This window comes from Vulpes vulpes, chromosome 1 (assembly GCF_048418805.1).
Source record: "Vulpes vulpes isolate BD-2025 chromosome 1, VulVul3, whole genome shotgun sequence".
Lineage (NCBI taxonomy): Eukaryota > Metazoa > Chordata > Mammalia > Carnivora > Canidae > Vulpes > Vulpes vulpes.
This window is the reverse complement of record NC_132780.1, coordinates 98,446,032-98,469,937: the sequence shown is the minus strand read 5'-3', so window position 1 is coordinate 98,469,937 and position 23,906 is coordinate 98,446,032. Positions and strand designations below refer to the sequence as shown.

General features: G+C 45.1%; 1 protein-coding gene across 4 annotated transcripts in view; it reads right to left on the bottom strand.

The window, feature by feature from the left end:
* Window positions 1-23,906, bottom strand: part of EPHA3 (EPH receptor A3) — a 324,141-nt gene that overhangs the window by 21,214 nt on the left and 279,021 nt on the right. For 2 of the 4 annotated variants that reach the window (XM_072721035.1, XM_072721042.1), the window contains exons 12-16: window positions 21,272-21,333; window positions 19,475-19,684; window positions 4,114-4,263; window positions 2,392-2,585; window positions 1-96 (exon numbers count right to left, since the gene is read on the bottom strand). In XM_072721035.1, the coding sequence (XP_072577136.1) occupies window positions 1-96; window positions 2,392-2,585; window positions 4,114-4,263; window positions 19,475-19,684; window positions 21,272-21,333 (712 nt within the window). The remainder of the gene's footprint in view (window positions 97-2,391; window positions 2,586-4,113; window positions 4,264-19,474; window positions 19,685-21,271; window positions 21,334-23,906) is intronic. The other 2 variants (XM_072721049.1, XM_072721059.1) reach the window with 1 other exon arrangement.

Below are 23,906 nucleotides of genomic sequence, written 5' to 3'. Positions count from 1 at the left end.
CCAGTGGCTCCTTTGGAACCTTGGATCGTGGGGGCCGCCCACGAGCTCCGGCAGGGTCGGTCTGCAAGCTGCTTACGGGACGTTTCTGGAGTTGAGCTGACAGGAAGAGAAATGTGAAATTTTGCACAGGGGAAAATTTTTAAGCTTTTAGTATCACAGCTGATGTCTGCGAAATCTATGTAATGAATAGAAAAAAAAACTAGAATGTTTTTTAAATTGTGTATCTATTGAAGTGGACATGTATTATTTTGGAAAACGTACGTGCTTGTGCTTCACAGACGCCAGCTCACGTACCAGCCAGGCGGTGGCCACCCAAGACCAGGTGGAGTCACCTCTCAGAGGGTCAGACCCGGGCCTCCCGGGGAGAAGGCGCACAGAGAATGGGAGTCGCGCTGGCACCGGGCGAACAGGATGCTGTGCACCCTCAATGACGTGCTGGTCCCAGCTACCACAAGGTGTTGGAGGAGAAGGAGGGGGCACGGCCCGGGATCCCACCAGGGGACCAGCCCGGGCGCCTGTGTTAGCCTCTGAGGGCTCCAGGGCCACGAGTCGGGGGCGTTGCCCAATCGCCCCAAGGCGCCCTCCACTCGCTCCTCGATCCCCAGCAGCTGCGTGACTGGAATCCTGTCACTTCCCTGCTTTCAGCGCTTTAATGGGGCCTCATGCGTATCAAAAAAGAAAAGAAAAAAAGAAAAAGGCCCAAGTCTTTACAGGGCCAGCGGGAGGGGGCGGGCAGAGAGGGGCCAGGAGAGGGAGGGGGAAGGGGGCAGGAGAGGGAGGGGGGAGGAGGGGGCAGGAGAGGGAGGGGGGCAGGAGAGGGAGGGGGCAGGAGAGGGAGGGAGGAGGAGGGGGCAGGGGGCAGGAGAGGGAGGGAGAGGGAGGGAGGAGGAGGGGGGCAGGACAGGGAGGGAAGGAGAGGGGGCAGGAGAGGGAGGGAAGGGGGAAGGGGGCAGGAGAGGGAGGGGGCAGGAAAGGGAGGGGGGCAGGAGAGGGAGGGGGCGGGGGGCAGGAGAGGGAGGGAGGAGGAGGGGGCAGGAGAGGGAGGGAGGGGGAGGGGGGCAGGAGAGGGAAGGAAGGGGGAAGGGGGCAGGAGAGGGGGGGAGGGGGGCGGGGGTGGTCTCCTCCGCCGGCGTGGGCACGGCCCCTCGTCCTCTCCTATCAGTAGGAGCCAAGGCAGGATGGGTGGGTGCAGGCTGTGGGCACCCCTGGAACCCCATCTGCAGGCCGGTGCCTCAATGGCATGGGTGGCCAGGGCACCGCTGGGAAAGTAGGCGGGAAGGGGACGAGCTCCATGGGTCATGAGGAAGGACGAAGCCGTCGTCGTTCAAGCGGGAAAGCACATCTACTAAAGGGGAAGGAATATATTTTCTTGGGCAACTTGAGCTGGTCGCTAATGAATCCATACTGGACGCAATCCACCCCGCTGCGTGTTTTAATGGCAGTAAGTAAACACGTCAACACAATTCCCAAGACTTTCATGTTTAAGTGAAAGATCTACAGCACCTCTTGGAAAAAAATATTTCCCTAAAATTACAAGTTTTGTGACAAAATACACAGAATTTATTCAAGTATCAAAAATATATGGACGCTTGGATGGCTCAGCGGTTGAGCGCCTGCCTTGGGCCCAGGGCGTGACCCCGGGGTCCCAGGATCAAGCCCCCGAATCATGCTCCCCACAGGGGGCCTGCTTCTCCCTCTGCCTGGGCTCTGCCTCTGTGTCTCTCATGAATAAATAAAATCTTAAGAAAATACACGGTGCAAAGCCTGGGTCATGTGTCCCAGGCCAAGTGCTCCTCTTGGACCCTGCTAGCGCCCCCTGCTAGCGCTGCGGGGCATCAGCACCCCCCCTCCCCGCAGTGACCAGCCCTGGGCTGGGTTCAGCGGTGGGAGGACCTGCACCCCTGGGGCGCAGTACTCCAGGAGCCCTGTCAGTTGTGAAGCTTTATTCCAAATAACAAATGAATCGGGAATTCACCTGAATTCACCACCACTCCCGAGCATTTCTTTTTTGTTTTTCCCCTTAAATTTTTTTCTGTTTAAATAGTAGGGAGTGAAAAGAAGCTACGTGTCCAGGGCTCCTCCTCCTCACAGCCACAAACACCACCCTGAATGTAGACCCTCAGTCACCCTGGGAGTTAACAATATCTGCAAATCACAACTAAACCACATAAGGATTTCTCTTGAAAGGCTTTGTTTTTGTGGTGTGTGTGTGTGTGTGTGTGTGTGTGTGTTTTAAGGAAGAAAAGAAAGACAGTTTTCTCCAGTTGTCAGGAATAGAAGTTCCAAAGAATGCAGTTAGGGAAGTGGGAGGAAAAAAAATAAATCAGCACACGGGCCATAGAAAATACATGGGTTTCAGAGTGAGTGCAGAATGCGGAATCTAAGTGTCACCTGGCGGCCGCGCTGGTGATGATCTTCAGGCTGCCTGGGTTCCGGATGAGCTTGTCCAGAATGCTGACAATCTGCTCAAACTTGGGTCTGTTGTTTCTGTCCTTCTGCCAGCAGTCCAGCATCAGCTGGTAGAGCGCAGCCGGGCAGTCCATGGGCGGGGGCAGCCGATAGCCTTCATCCACAGCTTTGATCACCTGTGCGAGAAGCAGTATCCCGGAGCTTAGGGACCGAGGCTCCTGTTATTGTCCATGGGAAGGACAATACTTAAACTGTGAATATTGGAAAGTTAAGTGGAAAAGTCGCTTTTTCAGTTACTTAAAAGGATGACGGCTTATCAGGTAAGTAAGAGATTGTTCATGCCGCCCAGAAATGTTGTGCAAAGAAGGTCGAGAGAGAGAGGGGAAGTGGATTTAGGAAAGAAGCATTGGTAAAGCTCCTTTTCACCTAAGAATCAGAGGACACAGTCTACCATATAGAAAATGCAGTGAGTTACAAAGAAATGATTATTTGGTAACACAGATTTGTGTGGAATACTGTTCATATGAGTGAATGCAGAAAATGTTAGTCTGTGGATTTTAGCTCTCTTTCATTCTGAGGGCACCTTCCTAACCATAGGAACTTCCTTGGGTAAGAATCCTACGTGCTGAACCGGGAAGTGACTATTAGTTCACGTGTACTTTTCAATCACATAAAACAGTGATTTTCAAGCTTACTGTGCAGCCAAATAACCTGCAGGACGTAATATATAGATCGCTCTCCTCTGATCGCCTAAGCCTGGAGGGAGGCCTGAGATTTTGTATTACTGCTAAGTCCCAGGCTCTGCTGAAGCTACTGGTCCAGAGACCACACTTTGAGATCCTCCGATACAGAGAAAATTTGGAACACAGAGACGTGAAGACATGAGTCTGATTTTCCCAGCACTGTTATAAATATAGCTTGACTGGACAAGCACAGAAAGGTTTTACATGCCGGTGCAGTAAGTGCAGCTTTACATGTAATGAGCAGCAAACGACTGAGAGCATCTCAGCGTTCCACCTTCGGGTCTCTGAGACCATGCTCAAGGCCTCTGGCTGAGCACACATGGAAGTCTCCCGAGTGCTGGTCCCATGTCAATAGTAACCTTTTGCTGAGCATTTGTAAAACATGACTCATAAAAACAAAAATTCTTTTCAAAAATCATATCACACTTACAATAGAAAATTAGAATTATTTTTCCATCCAGACACTTCACTTCGTGTGACTAAATTCTCGTACAAGTTTAATACATTAAGACAAACATACTAGAAACTGGTTGCTCTGTCTGACTTTGGGAAATACTACGTTTCAGTAAACAAAATGTTGGCCTCGATGCATGCAAATAAATCCACAAAGGGTGGCAGGCATGTAGCTTATTAATGTCACACAGAGACAACTTTGCCGTGGAAATACTTCAAACAGTCTCCCATATCTATGGGCTATCTTTTCAGTCACGTATTTCACTACATTCTTGCTACAAACATCTTCATTTTCTCTCATTTCCAAACCCCTGCTTAAGGGAAACACGTAAAGCCGTAAGAGCAACTCAGTTAATATCCTTATAAGACTTGGCAACTGTTGCATTTCTTCTAAGTATTCTATTTCAGTGTCACAAACCGGGAGCCACCTGGTTTCATTATGCTCCACTTCCTTGCACAGCTTGATCTCTTAATCTGAACCCATAATTCACGGACGACAAATACTTACATCCTGATTGGACATCTCCCAGTACGGCCTCTCTCCATAGGACATCACCTCCCAGAGAACAATCCCGTAGCTCCACACGTCGCTGGCTGACGTGAACTTGCGGTAAGCAATAGCTTCTGGGGATGTCCACCGGATTGGGATCTTCCCTCCCTTTAAACATAAAATCACGTACACGTATGATCAATGCACAGAACACATACACGGTCGTACGGAATCTTCGCTGCATGTGTCAGGCTACTTCCCTTCTGAAATGGGATATGGGTTTAGGCTGAAATACCTTGATTATTTTATTTAATACCAACCACAGTAAGCGGCATGCCATGCACTGAGGGTTTGCTTCCAATCAGTCTGATGAAGGGACAACATTTTACAATTGTTTAGACACTGCTGGTTTATATCATCTAAGTCATGTTAATTACTCATCTACCAAAGTAGATGTGCTACAGGGTGTAGTGGGATTGAACGAGGTATCCTGAGTCAACATTTATCCATGTGACATAGATTTATGCTTGGCCAAGCCATGTTAGTTCAAAAGGCCAGTTAATATTTATAAAGAACTTATACCAAAAAAAAAAAAAAAAAAAAAAAACACAAAAAACAAAAAACAAACCCTTATAGCAGTCCTTGACACCTAAGTTCTCATCGGTGTTTGTTAGCTAAGTAAATTCAAAGAAAGGTCATACCTCTAAAAAGCTCTCCTCAACACATAGTCAATCACGTAGGTTAGCATACCAGGGCTTCCCCGCATCACTAATCCCTGGGGTCCCTTCCATGCTACTAGGCACCATGCGGCCTCAACAGACCCATTAACTACATTCCCAGGACTTACAGTCTGGAGGAGAATATTGCTTCTCTGAGTTATGAGAGATATAAAGGTAGAGCTCCCAGGGAACTTGCTCTCGGTTTAATAAATACATTTAATAAAAGTGTGTCGAGTAGCAACCATATGGGAAGTATTAGGCTAGTCACTCCGTGCGACACAAACATAAATAACACGCAAGCCCGCGTGGTGGCAAAATCTCCGGCAAACGAGGATGGCATTAGCTGTTCTGAATCATGGAAGGCCAGAGAAGCGCCTGGTCCTTAGCTGCCCACACCTGGCCCCGTGGGCGAGTCAGGTGGGGCGTCGTCACAGGTTCAGCTGCGGTCCCGCCGAGTCCCCGCTCCGCGCGCCCCCTTCCCTCCACCTGCGGGCTCAGGCTCGGGGTCCCCGCTCCGCGCGCCCCCTTCCCTCCACCTGCGGGCTCAGGCTCGGGGTCCCCGCTCCACGCGCCCCCTTCCCTCCACCTGCGGGCTCAGGCTCGGGGTCCCCGCTCCACGCGCCCCCTTCCCTCCACCTGCGGGCTCAGGCTCGGGGTCCCCGCTCCGCGTGCCCCCTTCCCTCCACCTGCGGGGGCAGGCTCGAGGTCCCCGCTCCGCGCGCCCCCTTCCCTCCACCTGCGGGCTCAGGCTCGGGGTCCCCGCTCCGCGCGCCCCCTTCCCTCCACCTGCGGGGGCAGGCTCGGGGTCCCCGCTCCGCGTGCCCCCTTCCCTCCACCTGCGGGGGCAGGCTCGGGGTGCAGCGCGGGCTGCGGCGCTCGCCCGGGAGGCTGCGGAGTGGCCTGCGGGTCCAGCCTGGGAGGCCGCACGCGTTTGTGATGGAAGGAGAAAAGGGCGGAATATTCCAAAGGCTCCGGCGCCGGCGCCGAACCCTGAGGCGCGTGTGGCGCTTCCCCGGCTCGGGCGATGCGGGGCGGGGGCTCGGCTTTGGGAGGGCGCTTCCTGCAGCTCGGCCGCTGCGTGCACAGGTGGGCCGTGGGCGCGAGGCAGCTGGGGGGGCTAGCGCACCCCACGGAAGCGGACGCTTTTGAAGAAGTTTCCAGGATCTCTACGCAGAGAGAATGTCGGAGAAGGTACTGGAAAGGGACGGGGAGGGATCCCCGGTGGCGCAGCGGTTTAGCGCCGCCTTCGGCCCAGGGCGTGATCCTGGAGACACGGGATCGAGTCCCACGTCGGGGTCCCTGCATGGAGCCTGCTTCTCCCTCTGCCTCTCTCTCTCTCTCTCTCTCTCTGTGTGTCTCTCATGAATAAATAAACAAAATCTTGAAAGAAAGAAAAGAAAGAAAGAAAGAAAGAAAGAAAGAAAGAAAGAAAAGCACGGGGAGGTGGAGCGGGGATTTAACCATCGGTAAACTGAGGCAGCTTCAGCCTGCGGAAGACGGCGGTCCCCGGTCCCCTCGATGCGTCCCAGGGCGCAGCAGGTGGGCTCACCCCAGGTTTGCAGCGCCCCCGACAGGCCGCTAGCTCTCGGGGCCGGCGCCGCGGGCCTGCAGACTGGGGACGAGGGCCAGGGGGTCATGAGACCTCCGGAGGTCAGTACAATTTTTAAACATAAACATGAATTTCGCGTGGCTAAGACTCGCGCTGACTGACAATCCTTGGTAGGTTAACCTGCGAGGTGAGCCTGTCTCTAGGGGTCCACGCCACAGACGCCTCCCGGCCGCTGTCCTTCCAGCCAGGGAAGGACATAAAACATAAAACAGAATCAGAACATCAATACTAAACAGACCGTGTTTAAAATTTAGAGCACTGGGGAAAGACTTACAATTTTGAGCATAGGATCAAGAGCAAATGAGAGTAAAGTTTTAACAGGAGTAAAAGTCATACACTCATGGGTTCCCTGTACTAAAGTAGTACAGCGCTACTGACATTTTAGATACAAGTCCTTAAGGGCTCAGTTCAGTTCTGAAGTACAGGTGAAAGAAGAATCCATACATTTTGATAGAATCCTACTTCACAGTAAGGCTGTCTGTCTTCAAGTTAAGCATCTGTAGATCGGATACTATCAAAATAAAATAAAATGAGTCTATAAATGTCTGAGTCACTAAATTTCCTACAAATCATCCATCATAGAATTTATTTATACTTTTACTGCTGATTGATCACAAAAATTCCCCTTTTCCCCTTACTCGCTACCCTAATAAAATCTGAGCTGGTAGTGTGTGACTTTTTTCTTTTTTCAGGTCCAGAAATTACTTTCTCAGGTATATATGTGGGAGGCATTCTGAAATTTTAGATGCTTTTCAAAGAACTGCCAGACACATCCTTCAGTGAGCAACCCAAAGACTTGGTTTTGATAGGACAATAACGAGTCATCATTTGGCACCCTTGGTTCCCGCGGCGGTAAGACTACTTAAGTACACCTGTTCTAAATGAGCTAAACTTTGAAATCTGTTGACGATCTAAGATGTGCTTGGAAAAATGCTAGTGGGCACTGAGGGTCCTCGAAAGCACAGCCAGTTACTATAAAGATGATTTATGAAGATGTATTAGTCACAACACACAAAAGCATTGTAAAGTGAACACATTTACCTACGCTGGTCTCTGTATCCACATGCAAGCTCTCCACATATTTACATATTTGAGAAACGTCCCCAGTTGCGTGAAGCGAGCTCAGAATGGAATTAGTCTAAAACCTCGATTGCAGAGGGACATCCAGGACAGAACCAACCGTTGATGCGTCTTTCCCTACTTAAGATGCCAAGCCTTGGCCCGGCTGCCCTCCGCGCTGCGTAGTCCAGTGATTGGGCCTGTGGAGGACTTTATCATCACTTGCTCCATCTCCGTCTGAAGTGTAGCAGAAAGCGAGAGAGTCTTGGTTTCTGGTTCAATTCTAGCAGAATGTTTAATTTTGCCAAGTTCCTTGACTTCTCTGTGTGCGGCTAGCTCGTCCTTCATAAACTGGGGATCTTTTTTTTTTAAGATTTTTTATTTATTTATTCATGGCAGAGAGAGAGAGAGAGAGGCAGAGGGAGAGGGAGAGGGAGAGAAGCAGGCTCCATGCAGGGAGCCTGACGTGGGACTTGATCCCAGGTCTCCAGGATCACACCCCAGGCTGAAGGCGGCGCCAAACCGCTAAGCCACCGGGGCTGCCCTAAACTGGGGATCTTGGGGAGTATCTTGAACAGCTGTGCTGATCCATGAGCCTGAGCTCCCTCAACTCTCAAATGTCTGCCTTAAACCTATAGGCATAACAAGGATGCAGGCATTCATAATATTGATTATTTTGGAAAAGATAATCCTAAATTTGGATCTACTGATCTATTGGTTGTCATACCTGGATTTACTCCTATAGAATTCTTACAGAAAATTTAAAAGAGAAGAATAAAACGACACATGCAAAGATACTAAGGATTCTCCGGGCAGAGACATTACATAATGGCTATCCTCAAATCCAGGATTAGGTGAAGTAGTCCAAGACCTTGTTCACTTTGTCCGGAAATAGCAGTTGGAGTAAACCTAGTCTTAAAAGATCCTGCAATTCAGTTCTCTAAGCTTAATGAATTTAGACAGTTCAAACGAGACATTTGGCTAAAAGCCTGAATTTTTCAGGGCCTCAACTACAGCCAGCTCTTTCACCATGGGCTACAGGGCTTCAGGTCTTGATTTCTAAAGAAAAAGGAGTATAATTGCCAAACTCTCTGGACATGAATGCATAATATCTCATATCTGCCCCAATTTTTTCTCTAATTATATATACAATCTCTCCCCGTAGATTTAGTAAATGCTGTGCTGATCCATGGTTCACACTGTCTGCCCTGTCAGATCTCGCTCTCAGAGGGACAAAGGATGCTAGAGAGTTTATCTTAGTAAAATCCTGGATAATTGAGTGTTTAACCTGGAGGCAAATACTGGCTTCTCAACAGTGGAACTACGGAGATGAATCATCCGACTCATTCCACTCGAGGATTTAGCCTCTATCTCACGTCAGGGACCAACCTTCATTCACAATGAGGTGAGGGGGGGAAGCCCCTGGGGAAGCATCTGTTCTTCTCCCCACTCGCGGAGATATAAAAGCCATTGAGAGGATGACCCTGGCAGGTGCTGCCTGCCTCAAGACACCAGGACAGATGATCTCCTAGGTAGCAAGAGCCTAAACTTTCGAGGCATTTCGACATTATGTGAAATGCGTAAGAATTTCTTAAAATACAGCAAAATCTTCAGCTTGCATTCTAAGTTTCTCTATGGCTATCCAGGTAATGCAAATAAATGGCTTTTTGGTTACTTTCTGCTAGGGTCAAATTAGGTCATCTGATGTACAATGTCTATCTTCAACAAAAACAGTGTGAAACATTAACAGCTAAGGCTAAAGATATTTCAGAGTTCAGTGAGGTTTAAAATGTTAAATTTTTCTGTTTTATATATACTCAACCCTCATTTTTTTAGACGATTAAAGAAATTCATTTGAAAGTGTGTGTTTTTAGCACTTGAATAGTTTTCCAAAGAAGCAACATCAAAGTAAATATGTCAGAAAGATCTATTTGGTGTAGTGGGAATACTGGATAACTGTGATCACAATATTAGAAGTGGAAATATCTAGTAAGTAACCAAAAAAGTACAAAACGTGAGTGAGCTTGATTTGTTTAGTACTGGTGATTGTAAAATAAGGAAAGATGAAATGATATGTTGAGAATGTCAAAAATCTAAAAAGATAATATTGAGTACATGTCACGGCAATGGTTCCCTTATAGGTTCATGTTTTGTAACAGCTTGAATTCTGGGGCAATTCCAGAGCAGGAGTCAACAAACAAAAGAGGGAAGAAGTCACAGCACATTTGAATCATGACGTGCAGAATCATGGTTGAAGAGGGTGATGGGACAAAAGTGAGTCACAGCATTAGCCATCGCAGACATCTGTCCATTTAGGATGTCAAGACTGCTGCACTTGCCGAGGAACCTGGGACAGGACAATGGCTTCAAGCAATGCTTCGGGCAATGTGTCATCATGTATTTGAAAATGTGGGAATAAAAAAAAAAAAAGAAAGAAAGAAAATGTGGGATATCCACAGCGAACTGGCACTAATACCAGCAAGTGATTTTTACTACACTCCAGGCTCACCAATACGGGAGACTAGACCCGTCACTATGAGCCTGGTGTCTAGTCGGAGTTAGATCATGAATCTTACTTCTTAATGTGCCTTCTTGCAAAGTAAGCCTGTTGGAATCAGAACAATGATTACAATTAATTTGTTAAATTGAAAAGAGTTAAAGCAAAATAAATCTTGTTTGGTTAACCATGATATTTATGTGTTCCTTCACTGTCCCAACTCGTGGTTCTAATGACATTTTATCAGGGAACTCCCTTAATCTTCCTAAACTAAAATAACACCCTCCCCCACACCCCACATTTTCTGTCCTACTTCCCTGCCTTGCTACCTCTTCCTTGTCTATTTATTACCTGAATCCCACCCTAGAATGTGAACTAACAAGCTCAGTGCTTTGTTTTATTTACTGATGGGTCCTTTGGCCCAGGGCCGTGCCTACTATATCACAGGCACTCAATATTGAATGAATGAGTGATGCGCTTTAGAGATAACTGTTCCTGCTGGAGACTCTACGTCATATTTCACACACCAGCTCCATACTACTATGTTCTACTCCAGAATTATGCTGTGGTTTTTTCCCACATAAATCTGGATAGATGATTTTCACGTGTTCAAATGTTTGTGGTCTCTCTTCCTCTCTCTTAATTGGGTGACAAGAAAGTATTAGCTCTTCATTAAGTTTTAATGAAACAAGTATTTTCTGATTTTGAATATATGTGAAGCTGCATAAGATTTATCTATCCTGATCCTAGAAGAGAAGGGAATAAATTCATGATTGACATTGTTTTGGTTCAAAGCTTAAAATACATCACTATATGAAAGCCATTGATTAGATATTTATGTGTTACTTTTCTCATTTCTGTATAAGTGACACATGATACATATTACTTACCAAAATAATATAATTTTCTTTTTATAGCACACCAGTTCCTGGTATTTATAGTTTTTAGTCCTGGGCTACAGAATAAAGGCTCATGTTTTCTATTGTTTATGTCCTTAGAATGGAATTATCCTGACCAGGAGCATTTAACTACTTAGCCTTTTTTTTTTTTTTTTTTTTTTACTACTTAGCTTTTAGCCACTTGTGTGAGCCACTTTTTCTGTTTGTTTGTTATCTTGCAAATTAAAATAGGTAAAAACAAAAACAAAAACAAACTGTAGTAGAATATTTCTGGCATTAGGTTGGCACATTTATAGAGAAAAAATCAAATAAATTATTATGTAAGATAAGATTTCTTTCTCCTTCACTTAACACACAAGGCCTGTGATAACTGTTTATTTGCTTTTATCTTCTAAAAATTAAATAGATGTTAATGGGCTATAGGGCAATGTAATGGAAGGGAGAAATTTCTTATCCAGTATAAAAATCCAGCTGTTAATGACTCAGTCTGCATCTTTAGGACAGAAATAAAAAGAAAAGAAAATTGAAAAATGAAGAGTATAACCAAAAACAAATCATCTGGCTTTCTCAAATTGCCCAAATCGGTTTATGTGGTAATTATATCCCTAAAATGAATTTGGGAGCTTGAGAATTGGGTTGACTTTGTATAATACAGCATATAAATTAGATAAAAGCCTATATTTTCTCTAACTTAATCCTGTTAAATAGTAAATTGAGCACCACCACGGTGGAATTCGGACCCCATTTATTTGAACATATGAATAAAAGAATGTTCAGATGCACAGATGCACGCATGCACATAAAAAACGCTAACCTAACCATTTGTAATGAAATTTCATAAGAAAAAGACTAAAAATTAATTTAGTGATAAACAATTTTCACCAATAATTCCATGGTTCTGTTAAAATGAAATAAAGTAAATTGGTAATTCAGTGTAAAAAAAAAAAAAAAAGGCAACGTGCTGTAACTGTGCTCTGAATTCCTATGATGGGAAATCAAAGAAAGGCAATTCACTTCTGTGTGTGTTTTTCTCAACAACAAAAAGTTTCTGCCGGTGGAAGGCCGCAGAGCGAAATGCTCCGACCCCAATCAAACCGGAGCCTCCGACGAAGGCAGCTTCGGGATGCGGCTGCTCTCGCGCTTTCCAGGCCTTTCCTCAAGCCCTGCTGCACCGTGCGATGCGGACGAAAATGTTTGTTGGGTTTCAAGGCGCCCAGAAGGGCAGTTGTCGCGGGGCCCCCGGCCTGGGTGCCCCCCTCCGAGGCTGCGGCCACCCTCGGGCCGCCCTCCCGCTCCCGACACCCCCGCGGCCGCGGTCAGAGGCCCCGGCGGTGGCGGTGGCGGTGGCGGTGGCGGTGGCGGTGGGGCGCAGGGGGAGCGCGGGCTGAGCGGGCGCGGAGAGGGGCCGACGCCCCAGAGGATCCCTCACGAGGACAAGACGCGCAGAGTGTGCCTGGGGCCGCGGCGGCAAAGCTCGGGCTCCGCTCCCGTCGCGGGCGGTGGGCGCAGAGGGCGCGGCACGGCCTTCCCGCTCTCGTCCTTGCCGGCGGGCCTGGAGGCTCCCGAAGGGCCGCGGAGACGCCTGCAGGCCCCGCCGAGTGCCCCGCGCCGTCCCCGCGCCCGGCCTGAGGGCCGCAGCCTGCCCCGGGACGCCGCCTGCTGCCCTGGGTCGTGGCCCGCTGCCCCGGGACGTGGCCTGCTGCCCTGGGTCGCCGCCTGCTGCCCCGGGACGCCGCCTGCTGCCCCGGGACGCCGCCTGCTGCCCCGGGTCGTGGCCCGCTGCCCCGGGACGCCGCCTGCTGCCCCGGGACGCCGCCTGCTGCCCCGGGACGCGGCCTGCTGCCCCGGGACGCCGCCTGCTGCCCTGGGTCGTGGCCCGCTGCCCCGGGACGTGGCCTGCTGCCCCGGGACGCCGCCTGCTGCCCCGGGTCGTGGCCTGCTGCCCCGGGACGCCGCCTGCTGCCCCGGGTCGTGGCCCACTGCCCCGGGACGCCGCCTGCTGCCCTGGGTCGTGGCCCGCTGCCCCGGGACGTGGCCCGCTGCCCCGGGACGCCGCCTGCTGCCCCGGGATGTGGCCCGCTGCCCCGGGATGTGGCCTGCTGCCCCGGGACGCTGCCTGCTGCCCTGGGTCGTGGCCTGCTGCCCTGGGTCGTGGCCTGCTGCCCCGGGACGCCGCCTGCTGCCCTGGGTCGTGGCCCGCTGCCCCGGGACATGGCCTGCTGCCCCGGGTCGCCGCCTGCTGCCCCGGGACGCTGCCTGCTGCCCCGGGTCGTGGCCCACTGCCCCGGGACGTGGCCTGCTGCCCTGGGTCGCCGCCTGCTGCCCCGGGACGCCGCCTGCTGCCCCGGGTCATGGCCCACTGACCCGGGACGTGGCCTGCTGCCCTGGGTCGCCGCCTGCTGCCCCGGGACGCCGCCTGCTGCCCTGGGTCGTGGCCCGCTGCCCCGGGACGCCGCCTGCTGCCCTGGGTCGTGGCCCGCTGCCCCGGGACGTGGCCTGCTGCCCTGGGTCGTGGCCTGCTGCCCCGGGACGCCGCCTGCTGCCCCGGGTCGTGGCCTGCTGCCCCGGGACGCCGCCTGCTGCCCTGGGTCGTGGCCCGCTGCCCCGGGACGTGGCCTGCTGCCCCGGGAGGCCGCCTGCTGCCCCGGGTCGTGGCCTGCTGTCCTGGGTCGTGGCCTGCTGCCCCGGGACGCCTCCTGCTGCCCCGGGACGCCGCCTGCTGCCCCGGGTCGTGGCCTGCTGCCCCGGGTCGTGGCCTGCTGCCCTGGGTCGTGGCCTGCTGCCCCGGGACGCCGCCTGCTGCCTCGGGACGCCGCCTGCTGCCCCGGGACACCGCCTGCTGCCCCGGGGTCGTGGCCTACTGCCCTGGGTCGTGGCCTGCTGCCCCGGGACGCCGCCTGCTGCCCTGGGACGCCGCCTGCTGCCTTGGGATGCCGCTTGCTGACCTGGGACGCCGCCTGCTGCCTTGGGACGCTGCTTGCTCCGGAAGGCCGCCTGCTGCCCCGGGTCACTGCCTGCTGCCCTGGGACGCAGCCTGCTGCCTTGGGACGCAGCCTGCTGCCCTGGGACACCACCTGCTATCTCGGGTGCCAAGCACTAAGATTGGAGTCCCACTGACTCGCTGCGAGCCTGTCATGGTAACTGAAGGAACGTGACTAACTTTTTAAAGCAGATTCACCAGAATGTGTTTGTTTATCCAAAAAGAAAGCTGTGGCACAAGATCGTAAATAGTGAACTTGTTTTTCTGAAGTAATCGTAATTCCTAGGAGGCTTAATCAATAAGCTAAAAAATACTGATTTTGGTTCAAAAAAAAAACTGCCAAATTTTATTATATAACAATGGACTGCTTTTCTTATTTATTAACCTTCAGCTTATTGAGACCTGAGATTTGATCTCAGGCATGTATGTTTCCCAAAATACTATATGCTTAAATAATTTCAAACAATGATACCCTTCACATTCTAGTTTTAAAGATGATTTCAAAAGAGGAATTCCCAAAACATTTTGTGAAGTAGCAATGTTCCTATAACAAGTACGAAACCCAAGAATTAGTATGGAAACACTCATTTAACTGTTTCAGTGTTGTTGTTGTTGTTGTTTTTTAAAGTAGCAGTCCTATTACTTTAAACCATACCTCATAGTGTAGGGTAAATTATGAAATTGTTGTACCAAACAAGGATTATTACAGGAGATTAAAGATTTCTAATTATTCTAGAAATGCAGGTGCAAATAACAGCTTCTCAGAAAGATGTTGGGATCCCCAAAGATATTTTGAGAAGTTCTGAAAAATAGAAGGATGAACATCGAATAATTCTAAACAGCTACTTATTGGCAGTTAATGAGCCTTTTGGTTGGTATAGTTTTTAAGATTCTTCCGAAAGTAAAAAAAAATGCAAAAAGCCTGTCACACTTTTATCTCACAAATAAGAATGAGTAACTTTGACACAGCAACATCTTTTTCTATCTACTTGGGTCAAAAAATGGTCTTTGTAACCCTTGGGTCCTTGCAAAGTAACAATTAGTACAAATGAAGCTCTGAGAGTTTTTTTTTTTTTAAATTAATAATAACCTTTTAGAAACATGAAAAAAATAGCAGAAGTTGACATTGAAAAACTGCCCATCCTCTTGGCAGGTGTTTGGGGCAACAACCTTCTTTATATGTTGCTGCTAGACGTGAAATTCTAAGAAAACAACCAGCCAATCCATATATGAAAATCACACACATATCTGCACACAGTTTGACTCAGCCATTTTAATCCTAGAAAATTATCCTGAGCAAATAACCATGGCAAGACATTAACCATTTATTAGGATTACATCAGAGTATTATCAAGAATATCAAATCTTTGGAATTCACCTAAATAATAGTGTATTGGATAAATAAGGTATGTCTATGAATAAAGTGGAGTACTATAGGTTACTTAATGATACTGTAAAAAATTAATCATCTAGAAAATTCTGCATTTTATATTTTAAGTTAAAATATGCAGAGTACAAAACATTGAATTTGTATATGAAGAAAATACTGGATTGATAAGTGAATATCATTTTATATATCAATACATATAATATGATCCCATTTTGTAACCATATATTTAACTGGTAACTGTTTACATATGATAATGTATAGAAAAATATTTTGAATGGAAAAGAATAAAATGTTACAATTGGTTACCTTTGATAGTGTGATTAGTAATGATCTTTATATCTTTATTTTCTAAAATTGTCTGCCATGAAAAAAGAATTCTATAAAGAAATGCCTTTTTGAAGGAATTTGCCAATAAATATATGAAGAGCTAATCAAATGCATTTTGAACAAAATTAATACAAATCAAAACAATTAGGTACAATTTCTTAAAACTAATAAATACAAAATGATAATGTCTACTTTTATCAGGATATAGTTAAGCACACTTTTAAAATAGGCACAGAAAATTCACTTTTAGGATTATATCATAGGGAAATTATCAGAGTCATGCAAATATGAATGCAGGTGGATCATTTGCACATTTGTATAAAATATTCCACCTAACAACATATAGCATCCCTTCATGACAAAAGCCCTCTGCATAAAATAGAGCACATTTCAACATTATAAAAGCCTCATATGAAAAACTCGCAATCAACATCATACGTAATGGTGAAAAACTGAGAGCTTTCGTCCTAAGGTCAGGAGCTAGTGGAAAGGGTGTCATTCTCACCACTTTTAGTTAAACATAATATCTGTAGCCATTAGACAACATAAAGAAATACAAGGCATCCAAATAAGAAAGTAAACTCTCACTATTTGCAGATGGCATGGGTCTATGTAGAGAAAACCTGAAAGACTCCACCAAAAAACTACTAGACCTGAGAGATGAGGGATCCGTGGGTGGCGCAGCGGTTTGGCGCCTGCCTTTGGCCCAGGGCGCGATCCTGGAGACCCGGGATCGAATCCCACATCAGGCTCCCGGTGCATGGAGCCTGCTTCTCCCTCCGCCTGTGTCTCTGCCTCTCTCTCTCTGTGACTATCATAAATAAATAAAAAATTAAATAAATAAATAAATAGACCTGAGAGATGAATTCAGTAATGTCACAGGACGCAAAATCAATCTACAGAAGAAATCTCTTGCATTTCTACAAACCAGTAAGGAAGCAGCAGAAAGAGAAAGTAAGAAAACAATCCCATTTACCATTGCACCAAAGCCAATAAAATACCTAGGAATAAACTTAACCAGAGAGGTGAAAGACCTGTACTCTGAAAACTATAAAGTGCTGATAAAAGAAACGCAAGACAATGCAAAGATATGGAAAGATATTCCATGCTCGTGGGTCAGAGGAACAAATGTGGTTAAAATGTTCATACTACCCGAAGCAATCTACACATTCAGTGCAACCCCTATCAAAATACCAACATCATTTGGTATTTCTAGTTCACAAAACTAGAACAAACAATCCTAAAATTTGTATGAAACCACAAAAGACCCTGAATAGCTAAAGCAATCTTGAAAAAGCAAAACAAAACAAAAAACACAAAAAAAGCCCCCACAAAAAAACAAGGCTTCACAATTCTAGATGTCAAGTTATATTACAAAGCAATAATAATTAAAATGTCATGGTACTGGGATAGAAATAGACATACAGACCAAGGAATGGAACAGAAAACTCAGAAATAAACTCACAGTCATATGATCAATTAATCTTTGACAAAGGAGGAATGAATGCATAATAGGAAAATGGGTCTCTTCAACAAATGGTGTCGGGAAAACGAGCGTCATATGCAAAAGAATGATACTGAACAACTTTCTTTCACCATACACACACACAAAACCCTCAAAATGTATTAAAGACCTAAATATAAAACCTGGAATCATAAAAATCCTTGAAGGGAGCACAGTCAGTAATCTCTCTCAAATCAGCCTTAGCGACTTTTTTTTCCTCAATACGTTTCCTGAGACAAGAGAAATAAAAGTAAAAATAAACTGTTGGGACCACATTGAAATAAAACGTTTCTGCAGTGAAGGAAACCATCAAGAAAACTAAAAGGCAACCTACTGAACAGAAGATATTTGCATGTGACATATCCCATAAGGGGTTAGTGTTCAAAATATATATAATACAACTTAACACAAAATAACAAGTAAGCTAATTAAAAAAGGAAGAACACATGAACAGACATGTCTCCAAAGAAGACATCCAGATGCCAACAGACACATGAAAGGATGCTCAGCATCCCTCAGCATCAGGGAAACGCACATCATCACTGCAATGAGGGGGCGCCTGGGGGGGGCGCAGTGGTTGAGCCTCTGCCTTCAGCTCTGGTCAGGACCCCGAGGTCCTGCAGTCAGGCTGCACCGGGCTCCCTGGTCAGCAGGCAGTCAGCTTCCCCCACTGTCTCCCCCAACTTGTGCTCTCCCCCTCCCCCCCAAAAAAAGGAAAAGAGAAAAAAAAAACCACAATGAGATACCACTCTACACGAGTCAGAATGGCTAAAATCAACAAGACAGGAAACAACAGATGTTGGTAAGGATGTGGGACTGCACGGTTGGTGGGAATGCAAAGCGGTACAGCCACTCTGGAAAATAGTGTGGAGGTTCCTCAAAAAGTTAAAAATAGAGCTGCTCCACGACCCAGTAATCTTACTGCTCAACAATTTACCTGAAAAATACAAAATAGCAACTAAAAGGGATCCATGCACCTCTATGTTTATTGCAGCATCATCTATCAAACTGCGGAAGCAGCCCAAGTGTCCACTGATAAATCAATGGAGCTAGGCAAAGTCATACACACACACACACACACGCACATGCATACACACATGCGCACATACATGCACATGCACAGACACGCACACACACGCATACATTGGAATATTATTCAGCCATAAAATTAATGAAATCTTGCCATTTGCAAAAACAGGGATAGAATCAGAGGGCACAATGTCACACAAAATAAATCATTCAGAGAAAGACAAGTACCATATGATCTCACTCCTACGTGGAATTTAAGAATCAAAACAAACAAGCAAAGGAAAAAAAGAGAGAGAGGAGACAAACCGAGAACCAGACTCTTAACTATAGAGAACACACTGATGGTCACCAGAGGGAGGGGTGTGGGGGGGTATTGAAGAGTATACTTACTTTGATGGAAAACATAGACTGATAAAAATTAGAGAAAAGCTAGATATAATAATTTTCTCATAATTAGGGGCTGTTTTAAAAGATGGTACATTCAGATAATAGAATGCATAAAAATGCTAAAAATGAAAACTTGAAGATTATTTATTGACAGTGAAATACATTCAACAGCTGTATTGCTAAGGGAAAACCAGGCTATATGGTGACATTAGGAATAATCCTCTTCTAGTCATGCGCTCACCAAAGGTGTGTATGATAGGTACATGGAAAAAATCTGGAAGAACTGAGTGGCAAAGTCATGAATGCTCTCTGTGGGTGGCAAAGTGATGGATGACTTTTCTCCTTTTATTGCTTTGTTTTGAAATTTTTATAACGTGAGCATGTGTTACCTAGGTAAACATGAATCTTAAAATGATTTAAAATTATATGTAGTTGGACAGAGGTATCCAATCTGTTTACTAAAGGTGGCTCAACCATGATGCAAAAATGGGTAAATATGAATACCCCAAGACTCCAGATATGCGGCAACCATGCTGCCTTTGTGAGGGAAACAATAAACCGATGTATGATGTTTAATTTTTTTTTTAGGATTTTATTTATTTATTCCTGAGAGACAGAGAAAGGCAGAGACACAGGCAGAAGGAGAAGCAGGCTCCCTGCTGGGAGCCCGATGCGGGACTCGATCCTGGCCCAGACCCTGGGATCCCGCCCTGGGCCGAAGGCAGGTGGACACCACCGAGCCCCCGAGGGCCCGACGTTTCAGAATCACAAGCATTACCCGCCTTGTAAGCAGCGACCATCTATTTTGCCCAGAAGTCAGGGAATTGCGTGGGTAAAGGACAAGTGTCCTTCAGGGGAACCTGGAACCGACATAGCAGGACACACCTGACTGCTACGTATTTGCAGGTCGACAAACCACAAGGTAGACAATAAAGACAGAAAGGGAAAAAAGAAACCACAGAAAAACAATGTCACTCACCCTTGTGGTGTAAGCAGCTTCTGGATCGTCCTCTAGAACACGCGAAAGTCCAAAATCAGAGACCTTACACACCAGGTTACTGTTGATCAGAATGTTCCGGGCGGCGAGGTCCCGGTGGACGTAGCCCATGTCCGAGAGGTACTTCATGCCGGAGGCTATTCCGCGGAGCATCCCCACTAGCTGGATGCCCGTGAACTGGGCGTCGTGTTTCTGAGAAACGTTCCACACACACAGTTAAGACACGTTGCTGCTCTTCCTGAGACACGTCTTGGTTCCAGTCTCACACCCTGAATTGTAAAAGCCCTGCGCGCCCTTGGCTTCTGGGCCCTCCCGCCCTCGGGGCGTGTGAGCAGGTTCCCCGGGGCTGCACCCGGCGCCCCGAACCCTGAGAACCAGACCTCCCGTGGGCTTTCTGTGACGTGCAAGCCCCTCGGAGATTTTAAATTCAAGAACAACAAAATGAAATGAATCCTGTGGCTATTTTAGTTTTACATATTGATTTGATCGAATGTCCGTTCTTCCTTCTGGTTTTCCAGATTATTCCTGGCTTCAAATAAAGTGGATAGTGAACGTGTAATTTACTGTCCTAAATAAACAGTTTGGAATTAGTCAAGAATATTTACTGAATATTTTTTTCTACTCAATCTTGAATTATACATCGTAAAATGGAAAACAATAAAATACAAAGTCAGAGTCTGGTATTTAGAAAAGTTTCCAATTCACTTGGATCAAAGTAGAAATACATGATTTATATGATACATAGGTAAAGAGATACGCACACATGTATACATATACATATGTGCATAAATGCCTGTACAGATAAATAGATATGAAATTCCGTGTTCAGTTATAGATACACAATGACAATTTAAAAGTATTTATTATAATGGTTTCAATTATGTAATTTGAAAAATATTTGTTTTTGAAATGTTCGGGAAAATGATTGCTGATAAAGTTTGTATTTGCCTCATGAATATTAAAATAAAGAATATGACTTCTCATTTATAGAAAATTTAGAATTTTCCTCCATAATAATGAATTATTCTATCTTTCCTATCTATCTATCTATCCATCTATCTATCTACAGTGCTGAATGCGCATTGAGGACAGAGTATATGGGGTTTTTTTTGGCCCTTACAGTGACTGGTGATTGGCAATGTCTTGTTCTCCATAAGACTTTTGCATTTCTTTGAACAAATATTTACTGAAATATTTTTAAAAATTAAATTAAATAAATAAATAAATTTTAAAGTTTAAATAATTAAGAAAACATATATGGATGCATATGTATCAGGAAAATGGTATCTCTGAATTGAAAATACTTTGGAATTACAATGCTTGCTTATTTTCTGAGACAAAAGCTCTATGTGGTAGACGGTCTTCTAACAGCAGTCTGAAGGTATTTTAAATGAAGGAAAGAGGATATTCATCTTACATCATTGTTTTTTATGTCTTACTTTAAGAGTCTTCTTAAAATTTTTATCTTAACCAGTGTGGGTCCTGGCAGTACAAAAGGGTAGAGGAAAGATTGCACAAATTTGTTTTAAATATATGGACCATTAATTTTGGATCCTGCAAGATAAAGATGAATTTGGTCTCTTTGTATTTAGTCCTCCAAAATTTCTGTTTTGCTTTAACTTTTGCTATCTGATTGCTGGCAAAATATCAGAGCTTGCCTCTGACATTTTCAGTAGTTCATTCCATATTTATGCATATGTTTATATAGATAGAAGGATAAAATATAAAAAACAGATAAGGATAAGAGATACATGAATATATATAAAATCTTCTACTTACACGTAAGAAACTGTCCAGGGAACCATTCTCCATGTATTCTGTGACAATCATCACTGGTTTACCTGGATATACGGTAAATCGTAAATTAAACATGTCTAATCATGTTTAGAGTTCAACAAATATCACGTGATGAATACATCTAGTATACCTTGATACCCCTCATGGATTAAAAAATGTAAAAGCTTCCCCTGTCTTCCCAATTTTGCAAAGTCACAAGAAATTTTTTCCCAATAAGAAAATTAAACCAAAAGAAAAAGAAAAAGAAGACTGGGTTTCAGAACAGGGATGATAACCTACAGCATCCAAATTGGCTTATTTGGCATGGCTTTCTGTGAACATATAATACGCCCCCTTTCTGCCCTTTAATAATTGCATGTCAGCTGCTCTACAAAATTAAGCATTTCTGCTTTCCAGCCCAGGACAGAGCCAGGGTCTCCACAATCACTGACACGTTCCACAGGTATTGACAGTAGTAGTTGGGCAAGTAAAGCAAAGTCCCCATCTTCATGGATCCTATATGTAAATTTCATAAAACAACACCAATCATTGTAACTTTTAAAAATCTGTACTCAACACATTAAAAAAATATATAAAATCCATGTTAAAAGGAAAATAAAGTTAAAATTGCTGCTGGCAATTTTACAAACTTACAATAACCATTGTAGAAATATGTGGCCTTAAATACCATTATTAAACCTGTTATTGAACATTTAACTTTATTTATATAGTCAAATATATGTGCAAGATGCTGGTTTAATTATTTTATATATGATATCTTATTATTATCATTTCCATTTTGCACACGAGAAAACTGAGATATGTAGAGGGTGATCAATGTACTCAATGTCATACAACTAATAAATAATAAAGCCAAAAGCAACAAACTGCATCCATTATGCTGTTAATTTTGGAAATTTATACTGAAGGAAACATTTAAAATACGAACAGCATGAAATACAGGAGTGTTAAGTAATCTGATATACAGATTTATGAATAGAATAAATATTCAGGCAACGATTGGGTGTCAATTCTATGGATTATTCTGAATTAAATTGACAGCTCTGAAGTCCGTAACATTTTCGATAATTGTTACAGTGTAATGCCGTGAACAAGGCTGAAAATATAACTCTATATACATTACAGAACACGTCGGAAAATAAGTAATGCAAAATGAACATTTCAAAAGGAAAAAAGGAATATGGAAAATGGATATTTTTGATATACAGGAAACACTAGTAGATATTTTTGCATAATTAGACTCATGTAACATCACATATATGTGTGTATCTTACATACATACCTCACACCACTTCATCTTCGCGTTATCTCGTGCTTTAGTAATATACATTATTCTCATTTTTTTCGTGTCCCCACGTGGAAGCATTGTGAATTTAAGGAAGCTGCTGGGGCACACAGGTAATTTTCCAGCAGATCCCAGACGTGCCGTCTCTGATGTCAAAACCTACTGTATTGGGCAGCCCGGAGGAGGGGGGACGGGGCTCAGCAGCTTAGCGCAGCCTTGGGCCCAGGGCATGACCCTGGAGGCACAGATCGACTCCCGCAACGGGGTCCCGGCGAGGAGCCTGCTCCTCCCTCTGCCTGTGTCTCTGCCTCTCTCTCTCTCTTTCTCTCTCTCTCTCATGAATAAATAAATAAAATATTTTTTTTAAAAAGAAACCTATCTATTACTACATGGTAATTCTCTTCCCATATTTTCGCTATGATCTTGTTTAAAACATAATTTCATCATGTCACAAAAAAAAGGAACAGCGCTTGTCCTCCACGTCTGGGGCACCTGAATCAGCTCTTGAAAGAGCGCCACTGAAAGACCTGGGCAGGTGGCTTTTCACAAACACTGATGTGCCCCTGACCCGTGTGCACACTTAGGTCTTCCTCACAGGCTCCTTCCCTATCATGAAAGTTAGTCTGCCTCTGATGATAGAAAACAGCTTTCTTTGCTTCCTTTTCCTTTCATAGGTTAAAACTCTCATTCACACTACTTATGAATAATGTTGCTTGGTACTATGAAGGTTATACTTACTGTATTCAGTACTTCGATGTATACTAGGTTATAGGTTTAAAAGCTAAGAAAAATGATTTAAATTCTATGATTTTCAGACAAATTTTATACACGTGACAACCAACTGATACACCAATCTATTTTCTGTGAACGTACTGATTTAGTTACATATATTTAGTAACACGTCATACATATCTAATAAATCTGATAATGTAAATCTGTAAAGTCATTTAGCCAAAAGTTTCAGCCTCTAGAACTTGCTTTTCTAAAATTCAAATTAAGCTCTGATTTGATACTATTCAGGAAGAAAGGGAAGATCTGACTTTCCCTTGGAAACTTCTATCTCTCCTGAACTGATCACCCCGATGCTAAAGACTAGTCCCAGAGACCTAGTCCCAGAGACTGATACAAAATTAAAAGCATGGATAAGTGAACAAAGGAATGAATGAATGAAATCTTTCACATGCATGTTCTCTATAAATCACTATAACTGTCTATGTTCTTGCCTCAATACCATTCTATGGAGAATAACGCGCTCACAAAGTTCAGTGCATACGTTAAGCTTAGTCACAGGTATTTTGTCTCCTACAGCCAACTCCCAGTGACAGTCACCAT